The sequence below is a fragment of the Cucumis melo genome, chromosome 1, assembly GCF_025177605.1.
Source record: "Cucumis melo cultivar AY chromosome 1, USDA_Cmelo_AY_1.0, whole genome shotgun sequence".
Classification (NCBI taxonomy): Eukaryota; Viridiplantae; Streptophyta; class Magnoliopsida; order Cucurbitales; family Cucurbitaceae; genus Cucumis; species Cucumis melo.
Genome location: NC_066857.1, coordinates 21,364,672 through 21,379,717, shown reverse-complemented (window position 1 = coordinate 21,379,717; position 15,046 = coordinate 21,364,672). Strand labels below are relative to the sequence as shown.

Here is a 15,046-nt window from a genome sequence, read left to right as displayed (position 1 = left end):
TATATGCCCATTAGTATCTATTGTAATGTGTCGTTCTCCCTCCATATCTAACTCATTTGTCCTATGTCATGATTCTTAAAGATAAGTGGTCATATAATCCACCTCATGCATGTCATATTGCTTATAAATAGTTGCATTTGGAGGATTTTGTTAGACACACCGGTAAAGTTTACAAAGAAATGGGAGAAAGTGGAATTTTTTGATGAATTTATATTTTCTTATTCTCTTAACTTATTATTTTCTCATTTTCCACGTTCATTTGTGCCTCATTTAGAATATATATATACATTAATTGGTTTTAAAAGAGAGAACTAAATTATAAATTAATAATATATCTTCCATTTGAGAGTTTGAAAAAAAATTAAAAAAAAATAAATCTAAAATTAATTATAAAAAGCCATAAAAAAATTTTAAAAAATAAGGGGCAAAAATAGAAATCTCTTCCATTGATAAATGTTGTGGTTGATAAAAGAATTTTAGAAATTGCGCAAAAGAAAAAGAAATCGATGTAATTTTACCTCTAAAATATATATATATGAGAGTATTTCAAATTACTTAATACGTAGATATTAAAGGATAAAAGAATATATGTTCGCGACAATTTGCCTACATTACTTGTAACAATAAATTCAATTTTGAATTAATTAATTTATAAATTTTAATAATAAATAAAGAAGACAAAATAATAATAATAATAATAATAATAATAATAATAATAATAATAATAATAATACTTTTATTCAAATATACATCATCATTCTGTTAATCTAAATTCCTTTTTAGGAGTGTCAATTTAAAATTAATTTAGAAGATATACATAATCTAAACTACTTTAGGTATACATAAATTTAACTATTTAAGAAATTCTCATTTGTAAGAACGGTCCACAGTATAAAATTCAAAAAGTTCTACATAACAATGGAATAACAAACAAAATTATATTAAATAAATAGGTAAAATTACACTTTTCATCTTACCTCCTTTTTTTCCAACTAAATTAGGAGGAAAAGAAAAAGTTGAACCTAAAAAATAGATAGAATATAATGATGAATAATGAATAATGAATACAACATCATCCTTTTGAAATTCTTCTATTTTTTTTTCTTTTCTTAGAATGAGAACCAAACTTGAAGATGATTGATATAAATTGTTGACGTCTTCGTTGAGGATTAAAGTAATTGATGAGAAAAATTTTTGAGGGCAAAAGTAATTAATGGAATGAAATGGGATAATTGAGTTGTGAAAAAATATTAAAAATAAATAAATCTACAATATATGATTTTACGCGAAACCCAATATATTAAATTCGAAAACACATTTATTGTAAATTTACATTGTTTAACCCAACAACCAATCACTGAGGGCAAATAGTAAAAACAAAAGTTTCCCTTAGCCCTTTAATATAGTTTATTAAATTTACGGGTCTTTTCAAAAATATAAAAAAGTTTTACATTATATAGAACATAGAACAATTTCGAAAATAGAAAAAGCACATAAAAAATGACCTGTCAATAACGTCCTAATATATTTGGTAACGTGATTTGGTAGTTTAATTAATTGGGTATACGATCGTTTAGATTTGACTACACGATCCTTCCTTAGATTTACCTACATGATCCACCCCAAATCTAAACGATTTTTTTTTTTCAAAATTTGGTGTAAACGATTTTTTTACAATATTTTTTATACACGATCTTCTAATTTTGGTTATTCTAATTTAAATGCCTAACCAATTTTTTCAAGATTTTTAATACATTATTTATTTAAAAAAAGAAAAAAAGAAAGACGATATGAAAAAAAGAAACAAGAACAAAGACATGCCTTAAAAAAATCCAAATCTAAAAAAATGGAAAAAAAAAATGCATGAAAAGTACCGAGGAGATGATAAAAAATAGCAAAGAAGAAAAAAAGATGGAATGACAAATCTGGAATATTTAAAAATAGCTAAGTTTATGGATTTGTTAATGGATCATGAATATTTTTGTTATATTTAAAAAAGTTTCCCTTAGATTTATCTACTTTTTTTACCTGTAATCTAAGATTTATATAAATTTAAACGCATAATAACTATATTAATTTTAATCCTAAACTTTTATAGGTATATCAATTTAAATTTGTGTCAATTTCAACCTTCAACTATCATTAGTTTATCAATTTAAAATCACTATTACACTTTATTTGAATGCATATAAAGTTGAATGTTTAAATTTATCTTCTTTTTTTTTATTAGTTTAAGATTTAAAATTTAAATGAAAATTTAGAAGTGTACTTATCCTTATTTTTTATCTTTACTATATTAGAAGTGGCTTCGGGAGAATCATTTTTTTGACGATTCTACTCCTTACTAAATTCTAAATTTATAATTTTATCCTACGTATTAATCTCAATATTAAGTTATTATTTTTAATTTATAAAAAATTCGTTTTACACTAAAGTAAAATAGGTTTGATTTTTCAAATTTCATAACTTAAAAAATATAAGTTCATAAGTTGTTTATATTTGTAACCTGGGAAATGAATGATTTGTAACATTTTGAGTTTAGAATAAATAGAGAATGGAGAAAGTCACAACATATGGCTAAGTAAACAATCATTATGTGGATGATAATTTTTTATAAATTATTTAAAACATTTAATTAACACTATTTGTAACCATTTTACACTCAAACAAAATAGATTTGGTTTTCCAAATTCCATAAATTCCAAACCCTAAATCCTAAAAAATATAAGTTGATAAGTTCTTTGTAACATCTGAAATAAATGATTTGTAATATTTTGTAAGAAATAAAAACATATGATTATCATAATAAAAAAAGATTTTCCTTTTAAAATTCTATAACAAGAACTAGAGTTCAAAAAATAGTTGAAAATCGAATCGGCTAATAAAATGAACCAAAACAGAATGCATGTGGTTCAATTCGGTTTGTGTTAAATTGAAACTACTTGTTATGCAGTTCGGTTCGATTTAAGACATTAAATCGATTATAAAGCCAAACCAAATTGCTTTATTTTTTAAAAAAATTATACATAAGTATGTATGTATGTATTTATGTACACACCAGCGGATTTAACATAGGCCTAGGGGCTCGAGCCCCCCTCAACTTTATATATACATACATACATATACATATATACATACATACATATACATCTATATACATACATACATATATCTATATATATACCTACATACATACATATATATATATGCACCTGCGAATTTAGCATAGGCCTAGGGGTGCTCGAGCCCCCCTCAACTTTATTGTCTTTATATAATATGTATAAAGAAAACTACTTAATTATTAATATTTATCATTAGCTTAGTGGTTACTCTGACTGTCAGCTTCCTTCCCAACCAGGTTCAAATCCTATATAACGACACTTGAACTAAATCGGCATAGGAAATGTCAACAATATTTGATATCTAAAGTTTTTGTTACTTTTTCAAGTTTTACCTACTCATTATTTGTGCCAATGCAAAGAAAAAATCAATCTAAGATATTGCTAATATTTACATTTTGTTTGCATTCTATTGTTTGGTAAGCTAATTTTTATTTTCACCTTAAAATTGCAGATTTAACGGAGCATTTGCTAATACTAGGTTTGGAACCTTTCAAAATAATTGGAGTATTAAACCAAGTGGTATTCGATATTGAAATTTATTGCATAGATGAAGAGGTAATTATACATATTTGTTAAAATTTAATTATTTATCACTTCCTTCCTAATTCTAATCTAATTGGTAATAATATTATTTATTAAGATTTAAATATAGTTGATTTTTTAAGCTTGTCTAATATATTACTTAAAATTATATTTATACAACAATTTACTTATTATATTTATATAAAAATTTACTTAATATACAACATGTAATATATTTTCTTTTTCGGACAACAAAAATTCAAATTAGTCTGTACAATGACTTGATCAAAAAATTCAATAATGTTATAGAGAAATCGAAATATTATAAAAATTCAAATGTTGGAAATCATGCAAAGAAAAATAATTAAAAAAGTCTTCATTTCAGCTTTAGTATATGTCTTTAATATTGTTATTGTTGAACAATAAATTTTGGTTAATTAAATCGTGTCATGTCAAAATTGTGATGATTATAATTTGATTGAATTTGGGTAGTTAAATTTTCTTATATCTAACCCAATTCAAGCCCCTGATGAAAAATTAGGCCAAAGAAATAATGGACCTGACCTTGCCAAATAAGTGGGCCCGAGGCCACGCCTGCCAAGCAAATGGGCTTAAGTCCAAGCCTAACAAGCAAATGGGCATAAAACCACCTAAAGCCCATGAAATTTATCTATTTATAGAGACCTTTGTCATTCATTTAGGGATCTTTGGTCGAAGGAATAATTGAAGCTCTCAAGAATCAAAACTAGGAAGAATTGAAGATTCAAACTAATTTTTTTTAAGACGCACAAGTTCTTATCAACCTTGAGATTTTTCATCCTCTGAAAATTCTACAAGTTCTTATCAACCTCGAGATCTTTCATCCTTTGAAAATTCTAGAAGATTGAAGCTCAAATTAACTTGCAACTAAAAATTCTAAAATATTGAAAATCAAATTAACTTGCAACTACAACTTTTTGAAGATGGAAAACAAGAAAGTTGTGTGTTTAATTTGGCAAATGGGCCCAAACCAAGTTCAACAAGCAATGGGCCCAAGCCCACTTAAGCCCATAGATTTTCTCTATAATACCTTTTTTATTCATTTTGGGATCTTTGTTGAAAAAAGATCGAATATTTAGAAGATTAAACTTTGTTTGAATCCTGAAAAGTTAAATTTTTTTAAATTACAAAATCAAATGAGAATGAAAGGAGTAAATGGTTAGAAAAAATCAAACTACAACTTTCATCAAGCTTAGAAAGAATCAAAAGAGTAAACGGTTAAAAAGAATGAAAGAAGTAAATACTAAATTGTATATACGATACTATAAACAAACATAGGAAGTTGAATTAAATATACGTACGAGAATGTCGTGTGAATAATTATTTTTAAAATTTAGAGTTAGATACTATTTATTATGATTTAACAAAAATATATAAAAATGGTGATAGATACAAAGATACATATATTTTTCAAAGAAAGAATAAAGTTAAATAATTTGTAGAACAACTTAATTAAAAATGCAAAAACCGAGCTTTTAAATTTTTATTATTTAAATATGGAGTTATTGATGCTTCTCTCTCGTACTCTGCAACCCCAATAACAAAACAGAAATTTCTTCAACACCCTTTTTTAATTCCTCTTCTCCCAAACATTCTCTTCCTAAATAATAAAAATTCTCCAGCATTGCCTTTCTTCTTCTTCAATTCATTCCTTCGTTTCATTTCCGTTTCCGATTTCAATTCCGATTTTCCCCCCTAAAATTTAGACCGGAATCCACTGACCCCAATTATCTCAATTCCTTAATGAATCTTTCAATCTTCATCTATCCGATCAAGATTTTGATTCCGTCTTTCAATTGATGTTCCATACTGATTTCGCTATATATATCAGTTTCTGCCCCCCTTTCTTTTTTCAATCCACTGCAAGAACGAAGGAAGAAGAAGAAGACGAATCAATCGAATCGAATCGACAATATGAAGAAGGTTCATCCAGTGATCAACAGGCAGAATATTACTGTTCAATACAATTCTAATGGTCGCAACTCCCTCTCTCGTGCTCGATCGCTTCTTGGTTTAAACCCTAAGAAATTACGGCGGTTACCCCATGTTTTCAGCCGGGTTTTGGAGCTTCCATTTAGGTCCGATGCCGATGTTTCCATTGTTGAAAACTCTAATTGCTTCCGGTTCGTAGCGGAAACTGATGGGGTTAGCGAGGAATTTAGGGCTCATACAGTTCAAATTCATCCCGGGGTTATTAAAGTTGTGGTTAGACAAATTGGGGATCTGGAATCAACGTTAGATGAACTTGAGATCGATATGTGGAGATTTCGACTGCCGGAGACGACTCTGCCGGAGCTTGCAACCGCTGTGTTCGACGGCGGGAAACTCATCGTGACGGTTCCGAAGAGGGAGGACGCCGGAGAAGGTGCGTGTGGGGGTAAGAATGGGGGTTTTAGAGGAGGCCATTTAGTAATTGTACAGTAAATAGAATCTTTTTCTGTTGCCATTTTCAATTTATTGAGCAATTTAATGAAATTTATGTTCAATATTCTTCTGGGGTTGAATTGATTGTTCTGATTTTCTCTTCTTGCTGGATCCAAATATAGCTCTGAATTTACATTAGAACATGATGCTAAAGAACTTGGTAGAACTTTCTTCAACTTCTGTTTTTCTTAAAAAGAATTCATTTGACTGTGTTGGGTTCTGATTCTTTTTCATGGTTTGACAATGACATTGTTTTGCTTTTGCTGATTAATTAATGTTTGTGGGCTGTGGCCATTGCTTTTTCTCTCTATGTTATTGCAAAAAAGTCATTCAAAAGTTGGGGATAAAATTAGTGCATATGTTCTAATTTAGATTCATTAGCATAAGTTCTTTTGTGTTTCTTGATGGCCATGAATTTCATTCTTCCACTCTCTTCAATGAATTTGTTTGTCTTTGGACATCAATTCTTTTTCTGGTCCAACCAACCATGCATGGAACTGCCCATATGATTTCTTCAATTGCCTTTTCTTTTGTTGGCGTGTGTGTGTTAGAGATCAAAACATAGTCTAAAAATATGAAGCCCATCTAGTCCTTACCAATTAGATGTGAAATTACTCTTTAATATTCAAGGGACCTTACATTTTTGTATAATTGACACTCTATCTCTCAGTTGAAATGTTTAGGTTGAGATTAGTATATAAGTGAGGATAATTGTCATGGATGTTGGGAAAAAAAAACAAAAACAAAAACAAAAGTAAAAGTAAAGGGTTTATGTTCAAAGGAGACTATACCATAGTGGAGATGTGTGTAGTGTCACCATCACTAACAACTTGCACTTATGATCTAATATAATAACATTCTCACATACTTAGGTCCTCCTCCTTTACTACAACATTTTGACAACCCGCAGATAAATAAATCTTTATTTTATTTAAAAACTCTTGTTCTTTTAAAAGTTACAATATTATTCTTAAAAACACTCTTATTCTTTTAAAGTTACTATATTATTCTTAATCTTCATCTTCAGTCATTGAAAATTCTACAATAGTGAACAAGAATGACAATTTAGGTTAGCACGTATTCTAGATCACCATTGTTTTGTTTCAAGATTTAAAAAAGATCTCTACTTCAAACATAATTTTTAAACTCATACGGTGGGGTTAAGAATAATATATGTTACCATTCTAATGGATTTTAAAAACTAACAAATAAAAAGGAAAAAGAGAAAAAAGAAAAACAAAAATATATAGATTTAGATCCAAGTAGATGGCCGTAGAAATATAGAAAGGTTTGTTAAACTGAATATTCGATGCACAAATACATGTTAGGATGAAGGAAATTATCTAACATAGAAATGAATTAGGTCGAGATGAGTGTAAGTTGACTCGTACATTATTATTTTATTGAATATAATAGCAAAAAATCATCACTTAAAAATAAAATAAAATAGAAAGAAGTGTAGGTCCTACTAGGTCAAAAGTAAAAAAAATGTTCCTTCTTATCAATCATACCCCAGTGAATGGACATTATTGGATGAGTGATGGATGAATCCTTTCCATTTGGATATAGTAACTTAGGGAGTGTAACACATAAGGTTTCTTAAATCAATGTCGTTAAAGAAAGTGAGACACTTTGAAAAAACATGCTAGAAGATAGGATACGAAAGTTACATTACAATTAACTTATTTACACAATTCAACCTTACTTTTTTTTCCTTCCAGAAAATACACAATATCTTGCTCAATTACAAAAAGTGAAATTGTTTGTACCAAACTCACACTTACTTACTAAAGCCTTTTAATTGGAGGATTAAGGATTGTTCTAAAACTTCTTTCTTACGATCGAGTTACGTATGTGATACTGATAATGTTGATCAGTTCATTAATGGAAAAAGAAGAGAAAGAACTAGCAATGTTTGACTAACTTGTTTGATGTAACATATTTTTTGTTAAATAAAGGGTATTAATAAGAACCACATATAAATTTTAATTACATAAAATCAAATTTTTAACCAAAAAGGTTAATGCACACAGAAGAATAAACCCACCACCATGAATAAAACTATAATCCTAATGTATAACTTATAGCATTCATATTAACTCATACATTATTTATCATAAAAGAAATATTTAAGAATGGTTTATAAATCGTAAATAAAATAATATATCATTTAGTGATATGTCAAATAAGAAATTCTGATAAAGAAAATATTTTTAAATTATTGCACTATTGTAATTTGTTTTTTAACCTTTATTTAAAAGATGACAATAAATAACTGGAATGAGTTGATTGATATGAAATATTAGAAAAAAAAAGAAAAAGTTGCACATAAATCCTACGATAATAAACCTTAGGATAATGATGTCGCATGCTTTTAGAAATAAAATGTAACCTATTTTAGATGTAATGTGATTACATATTTATAAAATAGTCGTCCATAAAATTTTGTTTTTCTTTTGAATTTACCAACGAATTTAGCGTAAGTTAAGAGGCATCCCTCAACTTTATTGTCAAACTATTTAATTTTTAATATTTATAAGCTTAGTCGTTACTTTTTTGTCAACCCTCCAAATCCAAGTTCTAATTAGTCATTTTATCTTAGAAAGTGGTTTGAATTTTGAGAAAAAACATATTTTCTTTGTCTCAAGAATTTTGTCTAACATATTTTGTAGGGTTGAAATGATATGGATTTTGAGATTTAATGATTGAGAAATAAGAATTCTTATTTTAAAAGAGCTTCTAAATCCAAATTGATATGGTTCTTATACTAATAATGGAGGATTTTTTTTATTTAAAAAAGATGTGTTTGAATGATCTATTGAATTGTTGATGATGAAGCTTAATTTTGTTCCAAGACTTGGTTTTTGTTGAAAATAAAGGTTATGAAATGTCTTTATAATTTTTTTGACCTAAAAGTCAGTGTATGGATTTGAAAGGAAAAAAGAATGTCTAAAATTGTAAATAACATATTAAAGTCGGTTTTGATTGATTGACTTAATAAAAAAATATTTTCTAAAACAAATTATTTTTTTGCGAAAATTGTTTAAAATAAAAAGATTATTTAATATACACTTAAAATAATTTATTATTTTTTTTTTAAAATAACGTTTTGATTTGATCTCTTAAAATATTACATTTTTTTTAAAAAAAATAAATTAAGAATGAGATGAATTTCTTCGATATAAGAGCTCGAAAATCTCCGACGAAGCATCGAAATCGGCTGAGTTCTTAAGGAAAATGGCATTTCCGGTGGCGAGAGCAGCGTCTCTTGCTCACATAGCTAGAGAATCTTCCAATATTCATCGCCTTTCTCAATTCTACAAAGAGGTCTACCATTTCTATCTTCATCTACCTCCGTTTCTTCTTCTTCTTCTTCTTCTTCTTCTTCTTCTTCTATTCACAACAGCTTTGTTCATGGCACTTCTTATTTGGTGGTGCAGATGTTTGGATTTGAAGAAATCGAGAGTCCAGATTTCGGTGCACTCAAGGTTATTTGGTTAAATCTTCCTTCTGCCTTTCAACTTCACCTCATCGAAAGAGACCCTAATTCCAAGCTTCCCGAAGGACCGTGCAGCGCCACGTCACCCGTTGCTGACCCTAGCCATCTTCCTCGAGGTCACCACATCTGTTTCTCTGTTCCCATTTCCAATTTCGACTCTCTCGTTCATGCTCTCAAGGTAATTTTACAAATTATTCCAAACTTTGGAAAACATTTGAGATTTTTGCTATGTCTATGGATTTGATTATCCGTTAGGATTTAATTATACCAAGCATGAAAACTCCGGGTTGGGAGATGAACCGTATGATGTAGATGAAGAATAATGGATTTCTAATTGTCTGGCTTTATAATTTGCTATTTGAGAGGAATTTTGGTTCAATTCCCCACTAATCAGTAATCACTGCAGCTCTCAGAAATCTTCTTTGACGAACTAAATGAGATTGGTTCACTATTGAAAGCTGAATTATTAATTTAATTCGAGAATTCAATCTAATTGAATCTGTTGGAGAGAATCAATTGAAGCGACTTGTTGAATTTATTATGTAGAGAATACAGAGAATAGAAAAAACAATGAAAGTTCGAATTTCTTCAATTTGTAGAAAGTTTGCTCTTCCTTTTACATGCATTACAGTCCTAATGTATTAGATATGGGTGGACTAAACTATGTTTTGCTGCAGGAAAAGGGCATCCAGACTTTTGAGAAGACCCTTCCAAATGGGAAGGTAAAGCAAGTCTTCTTCTTTGATCCGGATGGTAAGTTTCCGCCAACCTTTTCTTCCCCTTCTTGTGTGTTTGTAAATACATATGAAAATCCCTTTTTCCTGTACCAAACTTTTGCTATCAGCTTTCATCTTTCGATAATTAGCTTTGTTTTTATTTAAAGGAAAACAAGCCTGAATACAGAAGAAATTAAGAGAAAAAACAGACTAAAACTAAAATCTAAATACGAAGCAGAAGTTAATCACTCTCTCAAAAGAGCCCACTCAGTATTTAAAATCTTGAACACCTAATTCTTCAAGCATTCTTGATAAAGAGATTTTCTGCTCTGTTCTTCCAGCATTCTTGATTAAGAGATTTTGTTTTCTGGAGTCTGATTGCTTATTGATGAGTGGCGATTAGTACTTGTATGTTTAGACTTTCTGATACATTCAGTCAGTTGGTAAATAATCCATGTCTATGCAGGTAATGGATTGGAGATTGCAAGTCGGGAAGATTGAGTAAGATCTAGCCTACATACTGTAATCAAATGTAATCTAGTGTACGGTTTTAAATGGGGGGTTCATAGCAGAGCCTTGTTCGACAAACTTATAATCAACGTGAATAACCGTATATTTTATTACTTAATCTTCTCATTCTTCCCTCTTCCACTTCTCATCTAAAGTGTTTGTTGAAATTGATAGATAGACTTGTGTATTGAACGTTGGGAATGTGAGGAATTGATATAATAAATGGATGAAATTGGTGTCTGACTGAACCAATCAAATCAAATGGTTCCACTTCTCCATGAAGGCTTATATTAGATGACATCATGTTTGTTTGCCCAAACTCTCTGGAATTATAGATATAGACAGATTCGTAGACTTGTTGAAATAAGATCATTATAGAATTCTCACTAAAAGAATGGCTTCATTGGGGACATTGTTTGAGTAGTGAATGAATACGTTTTATACATTTGGCGAGGGTGTCAAAAATTAAAAGGTAAAAATAGTTAACAAAAGTATTGGACGAGCACATATAGCTATGCTTAAGCTGCCATCTGTGACAGCGGCATGCTGGTTCCTTTTGCCCTGGACTTCTGTTCGTCTCTATTAATGCCACCTCTTACATAAAATCAGCAGAGTTGAACACGTGTCTGGTGGAACCAACGTGTCATTAACCTCCCTTCCAAGTTCCCACGACGACCGTTTTAGCCCCTCTCCTCGACCTGCTACAGTTACATTCCTCCATCTTCCCAGATTGTTTGAGTATCCTGTACCTTGTGAAAGCAAATGAGCCAAGAACAGCCTCGCCGTCAAGAAACTCAACATCCTATCAAGTACGGGGATGTTTTCAATGTTACTGGAGACCTTGCATCTAAGGTTATACCGCCTGTGGACGCTGATATGATGCAAACCGCCGAGACCATGGTGTTCGGTCGAACCCAGAAGGGTGGCCCTGCCGCAACCATGCAGTCTGCCGCCACCACGAATGAGCGTTCTGGCTTCGTCGGCCACAAGGATGTAAGTGATGCTGCCAGAGACCAAGGAGTTGCCGTTAAAGAGACAGATATCCCAGGAAGCCGCATCATCACTGAAACAGTTGCCGGACAGGTCCTCTATTCTAGTCTAATTATGCTTATCTTTTGATTAAGCTCGAGTCTTAAACATATTCTCGTCTGACTAATTATAATTGATTTTGATTTGCTTGTTTCAAAGTGCAGATCGTTGGGCAGTTTGTGGAGCCTACCTCGTTTTTTGGAGCTGCGGCTGTAGTGCAGAACGCGGTCACCATAGGACAAGCTCTTGAAGCAATCGCCCACACGGCAGGTGACAAACCTGTTGACCAGAGCGATGCTGCTGCCATTCAAGCGGCAGAGGTGAGGGCAACAGGGAGCAACGTCGTGATACCGGGTGGACTCGCGGCCAGCGCTCAGTCTGCTGCTTCTTTTAATGCTGGGGTTAGCAAGGACGAAGATAAGATTAAACTGAATGACATCCTCATGGTGCGTATGAGCTAGCAAAATCCAAAACAACTAATGTTTGAAGCACTTTGGTTCCGTTTGATACAGTTCATGGTGTGTGTGCGTGGTGGCTTGTATAGGTTGTATTTATGCTTCTTTTGCTGAAGATTTAGCTAATATTTCATTTTTAGCTCTGTTTTTCAAAAAAATTGTGCATGCTTTCTGCACTTGCTTTGCTATAATTTACTTTTATGTAAGAAACATTTGAAGTCTTATCTAAAAAAATTGAACAAAATTAGGTTTTTAAGACTCATTTAGGTCACGTCTCAAAACGATTTCTTCTTTAGTTTTCATTTTTTTGAAATTTAGTTATGTTTCTTACCGATTTCCATAATTTTTTTTTAAAAAAGATTTTAAGTTGTCAAAGCTTTAACAATCAAGTTAGAAGGTAATGGTGGGGTTTAACTTTTAAAAATAAGAGTCTAATGATGAACATAGTCTTAACCATTAGATTCAAAATATTTGTATATATAGCAATATTTATTATAATCTATCCAAGTCCGATGCCAATAGACCTCATCGGAAATATACCCATAGACTATCAATAATAGATTTTGCTGCATTTACAGTTTTGTTGTTATATGTACTTATTACTACTTATTATAATTACTGTATCTTAATTATTTATTTACATTCTTCACCAGTTCTCACTCCTGGGCTCAGATTGTCACCCTTGGTTTGGTTAGTCCAAGTCCAACTAGTACTCATTCGTGGGCTCAGAATGTGACTTTTGGGCTTGGAAATCCAAGGTTTGGTTTGACTATCCAATTATACACAGGGATCTGAACACAGTATGGTCCCCTAACACTATAGCTGCTCGAGCTATATTTTAGGGTAACTATATTTTCTTTGTTCATGCTAGAAAATAGAAATTAGTCTATAGTTTTGGTGGACCCCTTGCTATTTTTCTTAGACTAAGTCCCTACACTATTAAAAGCATACTCGTTTGACAAACGGCAAATGAATGAACTTTCATACTATTTAGTATTTGAAATTTTATATGGGATTTCTTGCTTGCTCCTATATTAGCTTATCTTAAAGAACCAAGTCTTTTTTAATACATCACCTTCTATTCGGTAACCAAGTGTCGAAGCCAAAATCATATATAAAGAACTGATGGCTAGACTCTACGTTTTAGGATGCAGCAATGAGGCTACCAGCAGATAAAGTGGTGACGAAGCAGGATGCTGAAGGGGTGATGAGTGCAGAGCTGAGGAACAACCCAAGGCTGGCTGCCTATCCTGGTGGTGTGGCGGAGTCCATAACAGAAGCCGCCAGGCTCAATGAGAACGTTAATAATGCACGATCTTGTGGTGAGAGTGATGACTGACGGGGTTGTATCGTTTCGATTGTATAGTACAGTTTTGAGCTTTGTTTGTTAACTGTGATCCAACTTTACAAAAAAAGATGGCATCAAACACATTTCAATAAAGATCCCATGTTAGCCAAATAAATGAACAGGTGAATAAGACGTATGGAATGGACCAAGATTCACATGCAAGCATAGAATATAACAAAGGAGCAGTCCAGTTTTGAAAACTTGGAAAAGTAGCGTATGTTGAAATGGTGTTGGCCTTGCACCTGTGAAGAGCTGCTGCCATACGAAAGCTGCAGCAGAGGGCAGGCTCTTTATTTGCCAATCACAATCCAACAGTACGCTCTCTTTTGACTCAATTTAACATTAAATTATATGCATGACAATCAATTCCACCTCAATTTTAGAAATTTCCAGTTTCTTGCAGTCATTTCTTTTTCATTGTTTTTCATTTTTTTTTTCTGAAAAATGACGAGTTCAAATATAGGAAGTTTTTGCTGAAGTTAAAAGCAAATAGAACAGTCAATAGATTCTCCCCATTTTGAAGAAATATTGGCCTTAGGAAATGTCACTATCGAGAGCCACATGCATCTAAAATTTGGGTCTTGTTTCACTGTTTTAACTTCTTGTATGGCACAGTAATGGTAAAAAAAAAAAAAAAAAACAAATACGTTGCTGATGTCTGCTTTAAACTTTGATAACCTCTAGCTGTCAATTTTAGTACTATCTATCTATGCATCTTCCTCAGTTGGAAGTTTCAAATATTAGACCGCACTCTCAAATGCCAACATATTACAATGGGGCCCCTTCAATTTGTCATATCTGAAGTTTTTACCCAGCCAGCCCCCCTCTCCGTGTAGAATAATTTTTGTAGGTGCAAAATCTTTTACTTTTCTAATTTATATGGACCAACAATAAGGTTATATAATATATATATATCTATATATATATAGTGGAGTCCCATGGTGGAATGGTATGTATAAAATATGGATTCAATCTGTTAATTCTCTTTTCTGGTATTGTTGAACCATGTGGTCAAAGTTAGATATTGATAAAGTCTCAAAGCAAAGTGTACATTTCTTTTTTTCTTTGTTTCTTTGGTTCTTTGTTTTTGTTTTTTTTTTTTTATTTTTATTTATTTAGTGTGAGCATCAGTAACTCTGGCTATTTGTCTCTCTCTCTCTCTTTATATATACTTGTGTTTTTTTTTACAGATGACAGAAGGCCCTTTTTTTTTATTATTGATAACCTGTCCTTCCTAAAGTGTTCATCATAATAGTTCACTATCAAATTCTTTAATGTATCATGTTGGGTATAACGATTGAATGTATCGTGTTGGATATGTTCATGCATCTTAATGTGATGATAAAAATTTAACATAATGTCCCATCTTAATGTGATGATAA

General features: G+C 31.2%; 3 protein-coding genes across 3 annotated transcripts; all 3 read left to right on the top strand.

The window, feature by feature from the left end:
• The first annotated feature begins 5,174 nt into the window (after positions 1-5,174).
• LOC103489672 (uncharacterized) lies at positions 5,175-6,209 on the top strand. Its single transcript, XM_008448933.3, has one exon. The coding sequence runs from the start codon at positions 5,598-5,600 to the stop codon at positions 6,105-6,107; it is 510 nt and encodes a 169-aa protein (XP_008447155.1). The 5' UTR covers positions 5,175-5,597; the 3' UTR covers positions 6,108-6,209.
• A 2,793-nt stretch (positions 6,210-9,002) lies between these two features.
• Positions 9,003-10,945, top strand: LOC103489670 (uncharacterized). Its single transcript, XM_008448931.3, has 4 exons — positions 9,003-9,434; positions 9,548-9,784; positions 10,284-10,359; positions 10,789-10,945. Exons 1-4 carry the CDS (start codon positions 9,345-9,347, stop codon positions 10,821-10,823), a joined length of 438 nt encoding a protein of 145 aa, XP_008447153.1. The 5' UTR covers positions 9,003-9,344; the 3' UTR covers positions 10,824-10,945.
• A 48-nt stretch (positions 10,946-10,993) lies between these two features.
• On the top strand, positions 10,994-13,779 carry LOC103489671 (late embryogenesis abundant protein D-34-like). The gene is made up of 3 exons (XM_008448932.3): positions 10,994-11,915; positions 12,026-12,307; positions 13,464-13,779. The coding sequence occupies exons 1-3, from the start codon at positions 11,595-11,597 to the stop codon at positions 13,653-13,655; spliced, it is 795 nt and encodes a 264-aa protein (XP_008447154.1). The 5' UTR covers positions 10,994-11,594; the 3' UTR covers positions 13,656-13,779.
• The last annotated feature ends 1,267 nt before the right edge of the window (positions 13,780-15,046 follow it).